The 19,268-nt window shown below is 41.8% G+C and overlaps 1 protein-coding gene across 11 annotated transcripts in view; it reads right to left on the reverse strand.

Annotated features, from left to right (window-relative positions):
• The window catches only part of DOCK3 (dedicator of cytokinesis 3), a 735,525-nt gene that overhangs the window by 170,500 nt on the left and 545,757 nt on the right, over window positions 1-19,268 (reverse strand). For all 11 annotated transcript variants that reach the window (XR_008523281.1, XR_008523280.2, XM_024244830.2 and 8 more), the window contains one exon: window positions 8,995-9,120. Coding sequence is in view for 9 of the 11 variants with exons in the window: in XM_024244830.2 (XP_024100598.1) it covers window positions 8,995-9,120 (126 nt within the window). In the remaining 2 variants the exon portion in view is untranslated. The remainder of the gene's footprint in view (window positions 1-8,994; window positions 9,121-19,268) is intronic.

Consider the following 19,268-nt stretch of genomic DNA (forward strand, 5'->3'; position numbering starts at 1 on the left):
ACTAATATAAAACTAGGGGCTGAGCATGGTGGCTCATACCTGTAATTCCTGCTATGGATTATAAGGAGGCTGAAGTGGGCACATTGTTTGAAGCTAAGAGTTCCAGACTAGCCTGGGAAACATAGTGAGGCTCTTCAAAAAAAAATTTTTTTAAATTAGCTAAACATGGTAGTGTACACCTGTAGTCCTAGCTACTCAGGAGGCTGAGGAGGGAGGATTGCTTGAGTCCAGGAGTTTGAGGCTGCAGTGAGCTATGATCATGCCAGTGTACTTCAGCCTGGGTGACAGAGTGAGACATTGTCTCTTAAAAATAAATAAATAAATAAATAAAATTAGTGTCTTGGAGATTGTTAATGACAGAATTTGATCTGTGTTGACTATACAGAGATATGCTCACAGTTTCTGGGCAGAGCATTTTAAGGTAAAATGCCAGTTTCAAAACGGAAGGATTAAGCTACATATTCCTGTAGTTTTCATTTTTTAAAAAAACAGAATGCCTTTGGTGATCATCTAGCTGAGAAAATTTATCAATACAAGTAATTGTACCCTCTGAGTTACAGACTGAAGCAGTTTATTTTCATCAGGTCTTTAGCTGCTCTTTATTTGGAGAACAGATCTGCCTAGACTAGAACTATTCTCAGTCAGGTTAGGTATTAGGCTATTGGGCTTATGGGTTGCAATTATGCAATTATGGTTTCAATTTCAAGAGTGGCAATTTGTGAAAATGAATGTTGCTGGGAGGGAGAGGCTTCTTGTCAAAATCTCTCTGGGGGATCACTTCAATCAAGCTCTCCACTAATTCTCTTGGAACTAGGAGAAAGCATAAGCAGAAGCAAATGCGAAAAGCTCCAGGGATCTAATGACCCAGGCCTGCCTACCTGCCTTACAGATAGCCTTCCATGGTTCCCCCACTCTTCAGCTGTCCCTAGTGCATGTTACGTGTTCACAAAACCTACAGTGGGATCATGCCTCTGGGTTAAGGCTCTGCTTCCAAGAGCCTCCTGTAAACTTCGGCACCAACTGCCAGGAAATATTACCAGGAGAGAGAGGCATGAGGGCAGGCACATTACAATGAAGATGAGAAAGAGAAAGCTGGAGCAGTGGTTTTGGAGGTTAGTTTGCATACCAGTGCCTGGATGATTGTATTCGAACCACCTGGGGAACTTGTTGAAAACAGATTTCTAGCACTCACACCTTGAAATTCCAGTGGGTCTTGTGTACATATATTTTTTAAAAAATCACCAAGTGATTCTGATGTTCTTCATTATTTAACACTAGGAAACCAGAACATAGAGGTCTGCTGGGAGGACATTGATGGAGTTTGGGTAGGAGTGGGGGACTGGGCAGCTCTTAGGCAGCTTGGAGATGTGCTGAGAGGGTGAGTCTTTTCTACAAGAAGTAGGATATTTCTGAGGGTAGCCCTGATGATGGGTCTCTCCTTTAGGAAGGACCTTGGGCAGCCCTGACCCCCTTTGTTAAGTGCCCTCTGCTTCCTAAGGTTGGCAGGGCATCTTACAGCATCAGTAATGCCTTACATGGAGTGCTTAGTGCCTGGGTGACATCCAAAAGAGTTTCTTGAATGAAGTGGAACGATTTCAGTTTTTTTTGATAGGAGGGTCTCGGAATAAAGTATCTGTCCCTTTCACAGTCTCACAGGATCTGTTGGTACAGCTGCACTCAGAAAACTGGGCACTTAAGTTTATAGGAGTTGACAAACCTTTTCTGTAAAAGACTAAATAGTAAATATTTTAGGTTTTGCCGGCCACATATGTCTCTGGCAGGTGTTCTTTGTTTTTACAACACTTTTAAAATGTAAAAGAAAAACATTCTTGCTGGCAAGAAGTACAAAAAAAGGCTGTTGGCTGGATTTGGCCCATAGGCTATAGTTTACTGATACCTGGCTGGGAACGTTTATGTGTGAAGAACAGCTGCACTACACTGCAACTGCCCATCAAAAATACAGATTCCTGTGCACTTAGACAAACAGCTACTGGGAGAAAGCAAGGTAATGAACCTGGGGCTATGTTATTATGACAGGGATTGGCCTGGAATACTCAGAGATGCTCATGGAGTGAGCGATCTTAAAAGTAAACAGTGCTGTTTAGCCACCAGAAATCTTAAGGGGATAGATAGGGAGCACTGTGACAGACCAGTGACAGGTCTGACCCTCTGATGACCTGCATCCTAGTGACTCTGGAGAAACAGTTCATGATGTGTTTGCAGATTTCTTCTGAGAGTAGTCTCAGAGGTCTCCCAACCTCTGAAGTCCAGCTCAGGCACCAGAATATTTGTTAGCAAAAGAATCTCTTGCCAGATACTCCAGTACTACTTGGAATTTGGGGCCAAATGTTTCATTAGTGCTAGCCCATGTGGAATTCCATCCCAGCAGAAATAATCTGGGAAGGCCCAAACAAATTTGGCCAGTCAAAATCTGATATGAGTTCTTTATTATATTCACATTCCTTCTGTATAAATTACTCACACTTCATATTAGGAGGCTCTGGGTTCAAGTATTTATATATATATATATATATATATATATATATATATTTTTTTTTTTTTTTTTGAGATGAAGTCTTGCTTTGTTGCCGAGGCTGGAGTACAGCAGCACAATCTCAGCTCACTGCAACCTCCACCTACCGGGTTCAAGCGATTCTCCAGCCTCAGCCTCCTGAGTAGCTGGGATTAAAGGCTCCTGCCACCATGCCGAGCTAATTTTTGTATTTTTAGTAGAGATGGGGTTTCACCATGTTGGCCAGGCTGGTCTGGAACTCCTGACCTCAGGTGATCTGCCTGCCTCGGCCTCCCAAAATGCTGGGATTACACATGTGAGCCACCACGCCCTGCCCAATAATATTTAATACTATTATTTATACCTTGTCTACTTCTAGACAGGATTAGGAGGGGTTTCTACAGATATGCTTTCTCTTCCTTAAGATCATGTAAGATGAGAACTGACTTTCTTTCAGTACAATTGGGATGATGCCAAGCCTATCTGTTGGAAGAATAGAAGGATGTCTCCTAACAGCATACATGGAAATGTAGAGATGTTAGCTACCATTCAACTTGGATGGTTTTAGGTATGCAACCAATGGAGTAGTTCTTATTTACTTGAGGAAGAGACCAAAAGAAAAAAAAAGGCTCTTGAGAGGACTTCTTTAGAGTACCCAGGAAAGAAGGATTCTTTCTTCTTCTTACCATGTCTTTGGTGTCACACGTCTGGTTTCCATTGCAACAAAGTCAGTGATGCTCTTTGCTCTAACAGGATGAGAGGTATGGGCATAGTGTGACATCACTATAGATAGTTTTTCCTTTCTTGAGTCAGGGATGTGATGATCTTCCAACCTCTTTTGAGACTAGATGTGATTATTCTTAAACCATCCCTTAGATACACTGCCATAGCCTCATTTGACACTCTGACCAGCGCTATGAACCCACTTGTGGTAAATAATGTCATTGCTCCCCTTGAGGAAAGCTTTCTTCCAAAAACCGTATCTCTGTTGGTTTGCCTTTTCATGTGAAGTATGTCCCAACAAAGCCAAAAAGAGAAGCTTTCCGCCTTTCTGATTCTTTGTGGCTTGGAGTAAGCACGACTCCTTTTCTTTTCAATGAATGCAACTGATCAGTCTCATACAAAAATAGTTTCCTGTATCTATACACCTTAAGCTTGTCAAGATTTTCTAGACATTCCAATATGTCCCCAGTTTCTTCAGATCTTAGTGAATACTCAAAAATAATACACAGTGTGTATGGGCTGGTAGCTTTTCTTTTTATGTCTTGTCAGTTACCCAAGAAGGTGAGGCTGATGAGGATTATTAATATGTACATGACACCCCACCCCAGTATTGCAACATTCCATGAAACAAATGAAGATGAGAACAAAGCAGGCAATAAGCAGACAGAGCACACAAAAGACAGAACTTACACCCAACTATCTTCATCTCTGCATCAGAAAGAAAGGGGCGAAAATGAAGGGATAGCACAGAGAAAAACAAGAACAATTAAGACAAACAGGAAAAGAAAGAAACATCACTTGAAGGTCAGTGATGAAACATACACATTTTTGTCAGGAGTCAACGAAAAAGACAGAGAGTGTTTCTGAGCACAAGGGGAAGAGTCAGAGGGTCCTCTAAAAGGATGCTATGTCTATATAGCTGCCTTCTAATAGATATGTCCAAAGGGGAGCAGTAATTGAGTAAAGGGAATCAAGAAGGGGAAAAACATCCATAAGCAGAGTACTCTCTAGGACATGGTTCTCAAAGGGGGTCCCAGAACAGCAGCCATCACCATCACTTGAGAGCTTGTGAGAGATGTAAATTGCCAGGTCTCACCACAATCCTACTAAGTTAGAAACTCTTGGGGTGGGCCCAGAAATCTGTGTTTTATAGGCCTTGCAGGTGATTCTGAAGCACACTAAGGTTCGGGAACCACTGCTTTAGGAAAAAAACTTAGTCATCTATTAGAACAACATAATAAATCATAGATGGACTTCTTATGACAAGACAGAAAACCATTTAATATGTAATTTGGCTCATATTACCTACAATCAATGATAACCTTAGAAATTCAAGGCTTAGAAAATAGGTTAAAACATTGTACTTCCCAAAAAACCATGACAAAGCCCTTTATTTCCACTGACTACAGGGTACAGACTTTCCAGGAAAGCAAAGAAAGAGAGCCATGGCAAGTGGTGGCACATCTCTGTTGGCTTAGACATGGTCTGAAGAAGGGTACGGTCCCTTCTTGAGCAAGAGGTTTTTTGTTTTGGTTTGGTTTTGGTTTTGAGACAGATTCTGCTCTGTTGCACAGGCTGGAGTGCAGTGGTACATACGATCTTGGCTCACTGCAACTTTTACCTCCCGAGTTTAAGCAATTCTCATGCCTCAGCCTCCCGAATATCTGAGACTACAGGTGAACGCCACCATGCCTGGCTAATTTTTGCATTTTTTTTTAGAGATGGGGTCTCACCATATTGGCCAGGCTGGTCTTGAACGTCTGGCCTCAGGTGATCCACCTGCCTCGGCCTCCCAAAGTGCTAGGATTATAGGCGTGAGCCACTGCGCCTGACCGAGCAAGAGGTTTTATTTTATTTTAATTTTTTATTTGAGATGGGGTCTCGCTCTGTCACCCAGGCTGGAGTGCAGTGGCGCCATCTTGGCTCACTGCAACCTCCGCCTCCCAGGTTCAATCGATTCTCCTGCCTCAGACTCCTGAGTAGCTGGGATTACAGGCGCCCACCACGACCCCCAGCTAATTTTTGTATTTTTAGTAGAGATGGGGTTTCACCATGTTGGCCATGTTGGTCTTGAATTCCTGACCTCAAGTGATCTGCCTGCCTTGGCCTCCCAAAGTGTTGGGATTACAGGCGTGAGCCACTGTGCCTGGCCCGAGCTAGAGGTTTTAAATCATTCCTTTCAGGTTATACTCTTTTGGCTAACAGTTTTCTTTAAAGTTTTATTATAGCTAATTCTGACACAGGAGTTACATAAAACAATGTTAACATCAATTTGTTTACCTGGAACACCTGGCCTGTTTGTCTTGACTGCCCATCTTCTTAAAAAAATCAAGAAAAGGACTAAAAGTGTGCCATAGAGTTATTATTAACTTTTGTACTTTAATAAAATGAGTTTAGAAGAAAAGAAAAAGTATCCACTGAAATATGGTGATCAACTAACAAAAGGTTATATGCTCAGTTTTTTAAAAAAATGGCTAAATTTCTCATATCTATTTGTTCTTCTATAATCTAAGACGGCACTTCCTGGTTTGGCTCCCAGAACACCAGCAGTATCACTGTTACCTCTTGCTCATTATCATGGGTCACGAGCAGAACTGAATGGCTGTGTAGTCATGGCCTCAGTTATGGCAGAGCAGAATATCTCATGCTCACATCATCCCTGTGATATGTATGTACACTCTCATGGAAAGCAATGATAGAATGTCAAAAAGATCTTTTTAGAAATCATATGTTAGCTACTGGTGTGGCTAGAGCCTATCTGAACTCTCCCTTACAGCTCTGCCAGTATGCTTTGACAAGGACCAATCTGGGCCATCCTGACCAAAAAAAAAAGACCTTTCCAAATGAGTGTTTGATAGTTTCTGCCAAATGCTGCATAGTTTTAAAATAAGGATCACAGTTTATGAATACTTCTAATTTTTCCATTTAATTTCTCAGACTTATCATGCTGTCATGGTCACAGTTACTGACATGATTTCCTTCCTTCTTATTTCTCCACATATTCATGGGTCAAGAAGATGAAGTTGCGATTTCCTGTAACTTGGTCACACCAGCACTGTGAGAGCTGAGGGACTGCTACAACTCAAGTAAAACACTCTCACAGATGATAGGTGGACTAGCTGCAGGTAGAGATGTGCCCAGGGTTTGAAAAAGACTCCTACGGACTTCTTAACACAGTCACTGTTTCCCAAGACAGGCTGACCACAATGTAAAACACTCCTGCATACTTTTCCTGTTGATCCAATAGGACCTGCAGGTACAGTCCTATCACTTTGCCCAGGGACTGCAAACCTACTCTTGACAGTATATTGGGGCATATTAAGGGGGAAATGCGAGTTGCTAACAGCCCACAACCCTGGGAGTGGCCATCTGTGTAAAAGCTCTTTTCTCAGGAAGAGAACGGGTGGAAGAGGGGGCAGATTATGCAAAAGGGCTGCTCTGCCTATGAATCAGTCCTTACTTTCGGCTATAGCACTCAGTACTTCAAGGGCAGGCTCACAGCCCCACCCTGGGCCTGCCAGGACTGCCCGGCCCGGTATCTCTGCCTTGTGGGGAAAATCATATGATGATCCCTTAGCTGCCCAGAGGAGGGAAAACCCCCTTAACCTCAGCTTGCCTCACCAGTGCTTGAAATTACATATTTCCAGAGTCATGTCTAGCTGTGTGCCAATGATATGAAGAGATGCAGAGTATCTTAAAAAAGATTTCTTTCCACAGATGAGGTTTTGACAATGTAACTTAAAAACAGATTTTGCTTAAATACATTTTTGACTGAAGCTTGTTCCTTTCTAGTCTCTGATCACTTGGTTTTAATCCCAGAAGTATGTGAAGACTACCAGGAAGGTAGTATCCAAATCTTAGAAAAGTTCTCAAGAGAAAGGAAGGACTTGAAGTATATCCCTTGGAATATACTCCACCACATAAGCCTAGATATCTAATTTTTAAAAGATCACCAGGTCAATTTTGGTAACTATTTATTCTTTTTTCAATTTTGGTAACTTTTTTTTTTCATAGTCAAGAAGCCTGACTATGCTTGGGCTCTTTTCCTAATTACCAGCCCAGAAAGAACTAAGAAAGCTGTCACGACAGGATGGTAGAAGTGTCCTGTGGCAGTCATTACCCCTACAACAGCTTTCATAAGCATGAAGTCTCCCTAGCATTTAGAGAAAAACATAATTGATCTACTAGCCTACATTTCCCATCCAAAAGACTCTCCTGTGTGCATGAGTAGAAGACGAAGGCTGTGTGTAGCAGCTTGCTCTGCATTTACAGTGTCTATGGAGAGAGAATGAAGGTGACAGAAAATAAATCTGGGCATAGCCTGGAAAGTTGGAAGGCAGCTGGAACCCATCACATAGGCCTTCTCTATGCCCAGGCTACCCAACTCTTTGTATATGTGCTGGCAAATGCTTCCAACAAGAGAATTTAGTGAACCACCATGAAGAACTCCAAATAAGTGATATTTAAAGTGATCACAATCAGTTCAGTCTAGCCTGGTCTGACCTGGCCCTTTACAACAAAAGCAAATAAGCTTTTAGCAGAGCATTAAAACTCAACTGAGGCCAGGTGCAGTGGCTCAAGCCTGTAATCCCAGCACTTTGGGAGGCTGAGGTCAGGAGTTCAAGACCAGTATGTCAGTACTGGATCACTTGAGGTCAGGAGTTCGAGACCAGTCTGGCCAACATGGTGAAACCATCTCTAGAAAAATTTCAAAAATTAGCCAGGTGTGGTGGTGTACACGTGTAGTCGCAGCTACTCGGGAGGCTGAGGCAAGAGAATTGCTTGCACTTAGGGGGTGGAGTTTGCAGTGAGCCAAGATGGCACCACTGCACTCCAGCGTGGGCAACAGAGTAAGACTCTGTCTCAAAACAAACAAACAACAACAACAACAAAACTCAACTGAGAAGGTAGGTCCACTCCTCCTAGAACCTATCCAGATAACCAGATATTTACCCGTTCTAAACTCCTTTTCCTTATTTGCATCTTCTCTGCTTATCAGGACACCTAACATCCATCTGAACCATGCCTCTACCCTTTCTTCACTCCTGATAGCCCCCTTGGCTCTGATACCCCATTTGGATCCACTTTTCCAGCCCTACCCATGTCTGCCTAATTAGAAAACATGAACCTGATACTGACCTACTGGGACCACAGTTGAGGGTCAATGCATTCCCAATTTCTGCCCTGGCTCTCCATGGGGCATTAGATGAAATGGGTGATACAATTCCTGAGAAGCTGGCCAGGTAGTGGTATATTCACAATGTCTAATTTATACCATTTGCCTGATCTATTTTTCTGATGCATGAAAATGGAAATGTATCTGCTATTCCTACACATATGGGATTCACTGATACTACAGGCATATATTTTGATATACTCTTCCCCTTAAGCAGGAAGTTCTTGTGAGACAATTATATTCTAAGAAATGTGATGGAAGAGTAGAGTATAAAAACTCTCCAAGAAGGTTCCATATTCACTTCTACCATCACTTCTACTTCATAGAAGACAACAAAGCCTATCTGCTGGATTGTCATGTTGCACTGGTGAATGTAATGTAGGGGCTTCTGGAAAAGAATAAATGCCTATAAGAGCCAAAGGGCCATTGACTGCAGACTGCAGTAAGCAGCCTGACTCGGGATGTGGGAGATTTTAATAGCTGCAGGTCTTCTCCATAGCACAGTTTACCACCTGCTCAGGAGGGGAGCACTAGATTCCATCCTAACCCATCTTCCTTCCCAGCCCCAAGCAGTTCTGCATACCTGGCATAATGACATCAGGAAATCCCAATTTTCTTGTAATCGCCAATCCCCTATTAAATATCATGGGATTTTCTCTCCGAATCTGTTCCATGTCTCCACGAAGAAGTTGCAGAGAAATGATAAGACCTGCAAAAACAAAAGCATTTTCTTAGAACCACAGTTCTACCCTGTTATATAGTACTTGAAAAGACACAGTCATATTTTCCAGAAGAAAATGTGCAAAGTTCAGCAAAATTCTTGACAAAAACTTTTATGCAGACAGTATAAGTTATTTTGAAGAAACATTTTGGAAAGCTAAAGAAATTTAAGTCAAAGTGACCCCAATAACCCAGAGAATTAGTCTATTAAACATAGACTGAGGTCTGGGAGATTGAGTTGGCTCTCCCTCTGTTCCCCAGCATCCAACTAGGGTCCAGCTGGCCCTTGTGAATATTGAATGAGAGGGCTGAACTACGTAAGTTGTATATTTAGGAACCTAGAGAAATCTAAAGACTAGAAACAAGCATGACCAAAGAAGACCTTCAGTAAGGCCATCCCAAATATGAGAAATGAGCAAGCTAAGATGTGCTGTGTTTTATGCTAGGAGTATGCCAAAGTGTGGGAAGTAACTTTCTAATTCAATCTTGCACTGGCTTGCAACAGAGGAGACATCACATTCTGCAAAGAAAAGAGGGCACTTTTGTGGGACTAACTAAGCCTTGACTCCACGAGGATTTCAGATCCTCCACATGATCTTTAATCAAAACTTGGGAGTATTTGTAATATCCCCTCAGGTGAGCTGCCTTCTGGCTCCTTACTTACACCCTTGGAGTTGTGCACAAAGTTAGAATCTCCTGAAATTTCCCCCTCCACACCACTCTCCTGAGGGTCCCCGCTGCAGCTACTGGCTAGAAGGCTGTAACAGTCAAGCCTGTATGGAATTAGGAAGTGTTACCTCTATAACTGTGAATGGGTTTACCTGTTAACAGGATGAAGAATTTAGGTGTTGATCTATGGGTTGACAGGAGGCACCCTCATTGGTCTATAAACTTGGGAGTTAAATAGCAGATGAACATTTATAGAAATGAGGGAATAAGGTGTTATGATAATGAATACAATTAGAAGAGTAGTAGCTGGAATGGAGATATTAACAAGCAGAATTGTAAAATAAGAATGGTCTAGGAATGGGGAGGAAGGAGGGAATGGAGAAGTAGACAAAGAGAGAAGTCAGATAGAAGAGTTATAGATATTTTATTTGGCAAGAAAAGTATGCCAGTAGCCAGGAATATGCACTCTCAGAGCTGGGCCAAGGGAGGAAATACGGTTCTACTACAGCCCGGACAGAACCTCAAGATTATCTCATTGCTTCTGCTCAACTCACGCTTTCCAAGAAACTTTGGGATTACAAACATGGTATCTCAAGTGTCATTAACATCAGGATCACAGTGCCCTGAAAAGGCAAACATACAATATTCCAGTTGACATTTTGGTTAGATAATCAGTGTTTAATATTTCAACCCCTCTAAAGTAATTATCTTAAGCCTAATCACTGGTGGACTAAACTGCAACTAGTTTATGAACCTGAAAGCCTGGGAGCCAGAACCAAAACCACAGTAATCTTTGTAGAGAACAGCTTGGGATATATCTGCCCTCACCTCATAACCCTAACTTATTCATCTTTGTTGTCTTTATGTAGCTATCAAATCATATCCTCCGGGTAAACAGAAATCCACTGACTTAGGAGACAGCTCAACATGAAGCAAATAGCTGGAGATTAAAGTCTCCATAATTTGAGGGGGTTGTGGTTGGAAGGCAAAAGCAAAAAAAAAAAAAAAAAAAAATCAGTGGATGTACTCTAACCATTTTGCATCAGCAAGGGTTTAAGTACCCACTGACTGCCTTTTGTCTTTGCATTTTCTGATCAACCAAAACGGCGTACAGATGCAAAGTGAAACTCATGAAGATGTTGACTAAAGGTGCTGAGAGTGTCACAGTTAGCTTTTGAGCTACCCAAAGGGATCCTAAAGAGCTGCTCTCTACTTCTAAACGTAACAAATAAGAGAAAACCTTCAAGTTTATGCAAGAGATCAAATGAAAAGGCATGCAAAGAATGAAAGAAATCACCAATGGAGGCTATAAAAACTGTATGTCCTTTTGTAGAGTTGAGATCCTGGAATTTCTGGGTTTCCTTTCTAGTTCTGAAACCCTGGGTGATTGAAGCACATACCAAATAATGCTAAGGCATGATTCTGAGCACAAGAGAGCCTTCATGAATAGTTCAGTAAAGTGACCCACTCGCTCACCCAGTATGCAACCAGTCCCTTGGCAACACTTGATGTTCTACCTGACTATCATCTCAATGGGGCCCTCAAATCAACCCAGCCATCCCATTACTGGTATATACCCAAAGGATTATAAATCATGCTTCTATAAAGACACATGCACACGTATGTTTATTGCGGCACTGTTCACAATAGCAAAGACTTGGAACCAACCCAAGTGTCCATCAATGATAGACTGGATTAAGAAAATATGGCACATATACACCATGGAATACTATGCAGCCATAAAAAAGGATGAGTTCATGTCCTTTGTAGGGACATGGATGAAGCTGGAAACCATCATTCTGAGCAAACTATCACAAGGACAAAAAACCAAACACCGCATGTTCTCACTCATAGGTGGGAATTTAACAATGAGAATACTTGGACACAGGAAGGGAAACATCACACACCAGGGCCTGTTGTGGGGTGGGAGGAGGGATAGCATTAGGAGATATACCTAATGTAAATGATGAGTTAATGGGTGCAGCACACCAACATGGCACATGTATACATATGTAACAAACCTGCAGGTTGTACACATGTACCCTAGAACCTAAAGTATAATAATAAAAAAAAATTTAAAAAAAGAAAGAAAATAACAAAGTCTATACGATTTCTCTGTTAATCTGGTCTCACTGATTACCTGACACAAGAAAACCATTTTCTTACTGAACCTCTTATTGGATTAAAGACTGACCCATAAAAAAGTAACTGGACAAATTAACACCTGTGTAAAATATTGCAGGGTACTAACTTGAGTCTGTTCTTGTGCCCCCCTCCCCCACCCCTGCTTGTGGAAATGCTGGATGAGGATTAATTATATAAATTAATGTCAGCCCAAGATATGGAAATAAATTGTAGTTAACAGTCGTTTTAAAATAAATAGAAAACTTGTGTGTCAACTGCTTTATCTTCACTTCTCCTTAATGCTCTTCATGCTACTACTGGAACTGTTAAAAGTTCAGTTTGTAGCTACATATCCAAGGCCAACAACGGAAATGAAGAGCCACATCTATTAAAGTTCACATAGAAGAGTTGCTGCTGGATGATACATTTACTGTCAGCACTCAAACTCAATGTAGCAATTGCTTCTGCATTTTTAAATTATGTGACTTGAAGGAAAAGCACTAATGACTTCTGAAACAGAACTGCAAGGCAATGAACTGCCCACAATATCTAACAAAGATGGGTAAAAGTTTATAGCAAAGTAAACTAATTTTTAATAACGATGTATCTTTAATTAAGCAGACTAATAAAGACCTGAAATATTCCTTGAGCAACCTATAAAATTCTCTGACACAAAGACCCCAGAGTCCAGCAGTAGAAAACTCATGCTCAGAAGCTTGGCAACTGAGTAGAAAGGCCAAAGGCCTGGAGTCTGGAGACCTGGGTTCTATCCTTGTTCAGCCACTAAGTCATTTTGCTGAGCTTCAGTTTCCTCATATATTTAATGAGGGGGTTGAAACAGGTAATTTCCAAGGTCTCAACTAGCTTCTAACATACTTCAAAAAGCAGCAGCCTGTTCCTCCTACTGACTTTTCCACAACTACACAGAGACCTCCTCTCACTACAGCCATCCTAACTGAGGCTCTGAAGTCTGTGGTGCCCCACAGAGAGATCTTTCTAACACTGTTTAAATGGCAAGTGTCTGTGAGTTCTAGACAAAAATCAGACACAGAATATGGCACAGTCCCTGCTCGCTCTGGGGAGCAAGACAAAACTCATCATCTTAACCTGGTGAAGCAATGGTAGAAGTTGCTCTTTCATGAATTAGTACTATCATCTCTCTTTTTTTTTTCTTTTTTTTTTATTATTATTATACTTTAAGTGTTAGGGCACATGTGCACAATGTGCAAGTTAGTTACATATGTATACATGTGCCATGCTGGTGTGCTGCACCCATTAACTCATCATTTAGCATTAGGTATATCTCCTAATGCCATCCCTCCCCCGTCCCCCCACCCCACAACACTCCCCGGAGTGTGATGTTCCCCTTCCTGTGTCCATGTGTTCTCATTGTTCAATTCCCACCAATGAGTGAGAACATGCGGTGTTTGTTTTTTTGTCCTTGCGATAGTTTACTGAGAATGATTTCCAATTTCATCCATGTCCCTACAAAGGACATGAACTCATCATTTTTTATGGCTGCATACTATTCCATGGTGTATCTGTACCACATTTTCTTAATCCAGTCTATCATTGTTGGACATTTGGGTTGGTTCCAAGTCTTTGCTATTGTGAATAGTGCCGCAAGAAACATGCGTGTGCATGTGTCTTTATAGCAGCATGATTTATAGTCCTTTGGATATATACCCAGTAATGGGATGGCTGGGTCAAATGGTATTTCTAGTTCTAGATCCCTGAGGAATCGCCACACTGACTTCCACAATGGTTGAACTAGTTTACAGTCCCACCAACAGTGTAAAAGTGTTCCTACTTCTCCACATCCTCTCCAGCACCTGTTGTTTCCTGACTTTTTAATGATTGCCATTCTAACTGGTGTGAGATGGTATCTCATTGTGGTTTTGATTTGTATTTCTCTGATGGCCAGTGATGGTGAGCATTTTTTCATGTGTTTTTTGGCTGCATAAATGTCTTCTTTTGAGAAGTGTCTGTTCATGTCCTTCACCCACTTTTTGATGGAGTTGTTTGTTTTTTTCTTGTAAATTTGTTTGAGTTCATTGTAGATTCTGGATATTAGCCCTTTGTCAGATGAGTAGGTTGCGAACATTTTCTCCCATTTTGTAGTTCACTCTGATGGTAGTCTCTTTTGCTGTGCAGAAGCTCTTTAGTTTAATTAGATCCCATTTGTCAATTTTGGCTTTTGTTGCCATTGCTTTTGGTGTTTTAGACATGAAGTCCTTGCCCATGCCTATGTCCTGAATGGTAATGCCTAGGTTTTCTTCTAGGGTTTTTATGGTTTTAGGTCTAACATTTAAGTCTTTAATCCATCTTGAATTAATTTTTGTATAAGGTGTAAGGAAGGGATCCAGTTTCAGCTTTCTACATATGGCTAGCCAGTTTTCCCAGCACCATTTATTAAACAGGGAATCCTTTCCCCATTGCTTGTTTTTCTCAGGTTTGTCAAAGATCAGATAGTTGTAGATATGCGGCGTTATTTCTGAGGGCTCTGTTCTGTTCCATTGATCTATATCTCTGTTTTGGTACCAGTACGATGCTGTTTTGGTTACTATAGCCTTGTAGTATAGTTTGAAGTCAGGTAGCGTGATACCTCCAGCTTTGTTCTTTTGGCTTAGGATTGACTTGGCGATGCGGGCTCTTTTTTGGTTCCATATGAACTTTAAGGTAGTTTTTTCCAATTCTGTGAAGAAAGTCATTGGTAACTTGATGGGAATGGCATTGAGTCTATAAATTACCTTGGGCAGTATGGCCATTTTCACGATATTGATTCTTCCTACCCATGAACATGGAATGTTCTTCCATTTGTTTGTATCCTCTTTTATTTCCTTGAGCAGTGGTTTGTAGTTCTCCTTGAAGAGGTCCTTCACATCCCTTGTAAGCTGGATTCCTAGGTATTTTATTCTCTTTGTAGCAATTGTGAATGGGAGTTCACTCATGATTTGGCTCTCTGTTTGTCTGTTATTGATGTATAAGAACGCTTGTGATTTTTGCACATTGATTTTGTATCCTGAGACTTTGCTGAAGTTGCTTATCAGCTTGAGGAGATTTTGGGCTCAGACAATGGGGTTTTCTAGATATACAATCACGTCATCTACAAACAGGGACAATTTGACTTCCTCTTTTCCTAATTCAATACCCTTTATTTCTTTCTCCTGCCTGATTGCCCTGGCCAGAACTTCCAACACTATGTTGAATAGGAGTGGTGAGACAGGGCATCCCTGTCTTGTGCCAGTTTTCAAAGGGAATGCTTCCAGTTTTAGCCCATTCAGTATGATATTGGCTGTGGGTCTGTCATAGATAGCTCTTATTATTTTGAGATATGTCCCATCAATACCTAATTTGTTGAGAGTTTTTAGCATGAAGGGTTGTTGAATTTTGTCAAAGGCCTTTTTTGCATCTATTGAGATAATCATGTGGTTTTTGTCTTTGGTTCTGTTTATATGCTGGATTATATTTATTGATTTGCGTATATTGAACCAGCCTTGCATCCCAGGGATGAAGCCCACTTGATCATGGTGGATAAGCTTTTTTGATGTGCTGCTGGATTCGGTTTGCCAGTATTTTATTGAGGATTTTTGCATCAATGTTCATCAAGGATATTGGTCTAAAATTCTCTTTTTTGGTTGTGTCTCTGCCCGGCTTTGGTATCAGGATGATGCTGGCCTCATAAAATGAGTTAGGGAGGATTCCCTCTTTTTCTATTGATTGGAATAGTTTCAGAAGGAATGGTACCAGTTCCTCCTTGTACCTCTGGTAGAATTCGGCTGTGAATCCATCTGGTCCTGGACTCTTTTTGGTTGGTAAGATATTGATTATTACCACAATTTCAGAGCCTGTTATTGGTCTATTCAGAGATTCAAACTCTTCGTGGTTTAGTCTTGGGAGGGTGTATGTGTTCAGGAATTTATCCATTTCTTCCAGATTTTCTAGTTTATTTGCGTAGAGGTGTTTGTAGTATTCTCTGATGGTAGTTTGTATTTCTGTGGGATCGGTGGTGATATCCCCTTTATCATTTTTTATTGCGTCTATTTGATTCTTCTGTCTTTTCTTCTTTATTAGTCTTGCTAGCGGTCTATCAATTTTGTTGATCCTTTCAAAAAACCAGCTCCTGGATTCATTAATTTTTTGAAGGGTTTTTTGTGTCTCTATGTCCTTCAGTTCTGCTCGGATTTTAGTTATTTCTTGCCTTCTGCTAGCTTTTGAATGTGTTTGCTCTTGCTTTTCTAGTTCTTTTAATTGTGATGTTAGGGTGTGAATTCTGGATCTTTCCTGCTTTCTCTTGTGGGCATTTAGTGCTATAAATTTCCCTCTATACACTGCTTTGAATGTGTCCCAGAGATTCTGGTATGTTGTGTCTTTGTTCTCATTGGTTTCAAAGAACATCTTTATTTCTGCCTTCATTTCGTTATGTACCCAGTAGTCATTCAGGAGCAGGTTGTTCAGTTTCCATGTAGTTGAGCGGTTTTGAGTGAGTTTCTTAATCCTGAGTTCTAGTTTGATTGCACTGTGGTCTGAGAGACAGTTTGTTATAATTTCTGTTCTTTTACATTTGCTGAGGAGTGCTTTACTTCCAACTATGTGGTCAATTTTGGAATAGGTGTGGTGTGGTGCTGAAAAAAATGTATATTCTGTTGATTTGGGGTGGAGAGTTGTGTAGATGTCTATTAGGTCCACTTGGTGCAGAGCTGAGTTCAATTCCTGGGTATCCTTGTTAACTTTCTGTCTCATTGATGTGTCTAATGTTGACAGTGGGGTGTTAAAGTCTCCCATTATTATTGTGTGGGTGTCTAAGTCTCTTTGTAGGTCTCTAAGGACTTGCTTTATGAATCTGGGTGCTCCTGTATTGGGTGCATATATATTTAGGATAGTTAGCTCTTCTCATTGAATTGATCTCTTTACCATTATGTAATGGCCTTCTTTATCTCTTTTGATCTTTGTTGGTTTAAAGTCTGTTTTATCAGAGACTAGGATTGCAACCCCTGCTTTTTTTTGTTTTCCGTTTGCTTGGCAGATCTTCCTCCAACCCTTTATTTTGAGCCTATGTGTGTCTCTGCATGTGAGATGGTTCTCCTGAATACAGCACACTGATGGGTCTTGACTCTTTATCCAGTTTGCCAGTTTGTGTCTTTCAATTGGAGCATTTAGCCCATTTACATTTAAGGTTAATATAGTTATGGGTGAATTTGATCCTGTCATTATGATGTTAGCTGATTATTTTGCTCGTTAGCTGATGCAGTTTCTTCCTAGCATAGATGGTCTTCACAGTTTGGCATGTTTTTGTGGTGGCTGGTACCAGTTCTTCCTTTCCAGGTTTAGTGCTTCCTTCAGGAGCTCTTGTAAGGCAGGCCTGGTGGTGACAAAATCTCTTAGCATTTGCTTGTCTGTAAAGGATTTTATTTCTCTTTCACTTATGAAGCTTAGTTTGGCTGGATATGAAATTATGGGTTGAAAATTCTTTTCTTTAAGAATGTTGAATATTGGCCCCCACTCTCTTCTGGCTTGTAGAGTTTCTGCCCAGAGATCCGCTGTTAGTCTGATGGGCTTCCCTTTGTGGGTAACCTGACCTTTCTCTCTGACTGCCCTTAACATTTTTTCCTTCATTTCAACTTTGGTGAATCTGACAATTATGTGTCTTGGAGTTGCTCTTCTTGAGGAGTATCTTTGTGGCGTTCTCTGTATTTCCTGAATGTGAATGTTGGCCTGCCTTGCTAGGTTGGGGAAGTTCTCCTGGATAATAACCTGCAGAGTGTTTTCCAACTTGGTTCCATTCTCCCCGTCACTTTCAGGTACACCAATCAGACCCAGATTTGGTCTTTTCACATAGTCCCATATTTCTTGGAGGCTTTGTTCATTTCTTTTTATTCTTTTTTCTCTAAACTTCCCTTATCGCTTCATTTCATTCATTTCATCTTCCATCACTGATACCCTTTCTTCCAGTTGATCGCATCGGCTCCTTAGGCTTCTGCATTCTTCATGTAGTTCTTGAGCCTTGGCTTTCAGCTCCATCAGCTCCTTTAAGCACTTCTCTGTATTGGTTATTCTAGTTACACATTCGTCTAAATTTTTTTCAAAGTTTTTAACTTCTTTGCCTTTGGTTTGAATTTCCTCCTGTAGCTCGGAGTAGTTTGATCTTCTGAAGCCTTCTTCTCTCAACTCATCAAAGTCATTCCCCGTCCAGCTTTGTTCCGTTGCTGGTGAGGAACTGCGTTCCTTTGGAGGAGGAGAGGTGCTCTGCTTTTTAGAGTTTCCAGTTTTTCTGCTCTGTTTTTTCCCCATCTTTGTGGTTTTATCTACTTTTGGTCTTTGATGATGGTGACGTACAGATGGGTTTTTGGTGTGGATGTCCTTTCTGTTTTGTTAGTTTTCCTTCTAACAGACAGGACCCTCAGCTGCAGGTCTGTTGGAGTTTGCTAGAGGTCCACTGCAGACCCTGTTTGCCTGGGTATCAGCAGCGGTGGCTGCAGAACAGCGGATTTTTGTGAACCGTGAATGCTGCTGTCTGATCGTTCCTCTGGAAGTTTTGTCTCAGAGGAGTACCCAGTCGTGTGAGGTGTCAGTCTGCCCCTACTGGGGGGTACTTCCCAGTTAGGCTGCTCGGGGGTCAGGGGTCAGGGACCCACTTGAGGAGGCAGTCTGCCCGTTCTCAGATCTCCAGCTGCGTGCTGGGAGAACCACTGCTTTCTTCAAAGCTATCAGACAGGGACATTTAAGTCTGCAGAGGTTACTGCTGTCTTTTTGTTTGTCTATGCCCTGCCCCCAGAGGTGGAGCCTACAGAGGCAGGCAGGCCTCCTTGAGCTGTGGTGGGCTCCACCCAGTTAGAGCTTCCCAGCTGCTTTGTTTACCTAAGCAAGCTTGGGCAATGGCGGGCACCCCTCCCCCAGCCTCGCTGCCGCCTTGCAGTTCGATCTCAGACTGCTGTGCTAGCAATCAGTGAGACTCCGTGGGCGTAGGACCCTCCGAGCCAGGTGCGGGATATAATCTCCTGGTGCACCGTTTTTTAAGCCCGTTGGAAAAGCGCAGTATTGGGGTGGGAGTGACCTGATTTTCCAGGTGCCGTCTGTCACCCCTTTCTTTGACTAGTAAAGGGAACTCCCTGACCCCTTGAGCTTCCCGAGTGAGGCAATGCCTCGCCCTGCTTCGGCTTGTGCATGGTGCACTGCACCCACTGTCCTGCGCCCACTGTCTGGCACTCCCTAGTGAGATGAACCCGGCACCTCAGATGGAAATGCAGAAATCACCTGTCTTCTGCGTCGCTCACACTGGAAGCTGTAGACCGGAGCTGTTCCTATTTGGCCATCTTGGCTGCCACCCCATCATCTCTCTTTTAA

The sequence above is a fragment of the Pongo abelii genome, chromosome 2 (genome assembly GCF_028885655.2).
Source record: "Pongo abelii isolate AG06213 chromosome 2, NHGRI_mPonAbe1-v2.0_pri, whole genome shotgun sequence".
NCBI classification, from domain to species: Eukaryota; Metazoa; Chordata; class Mammalia; order Primates; family Hominidae; genus Pongo; species Pongo abelii.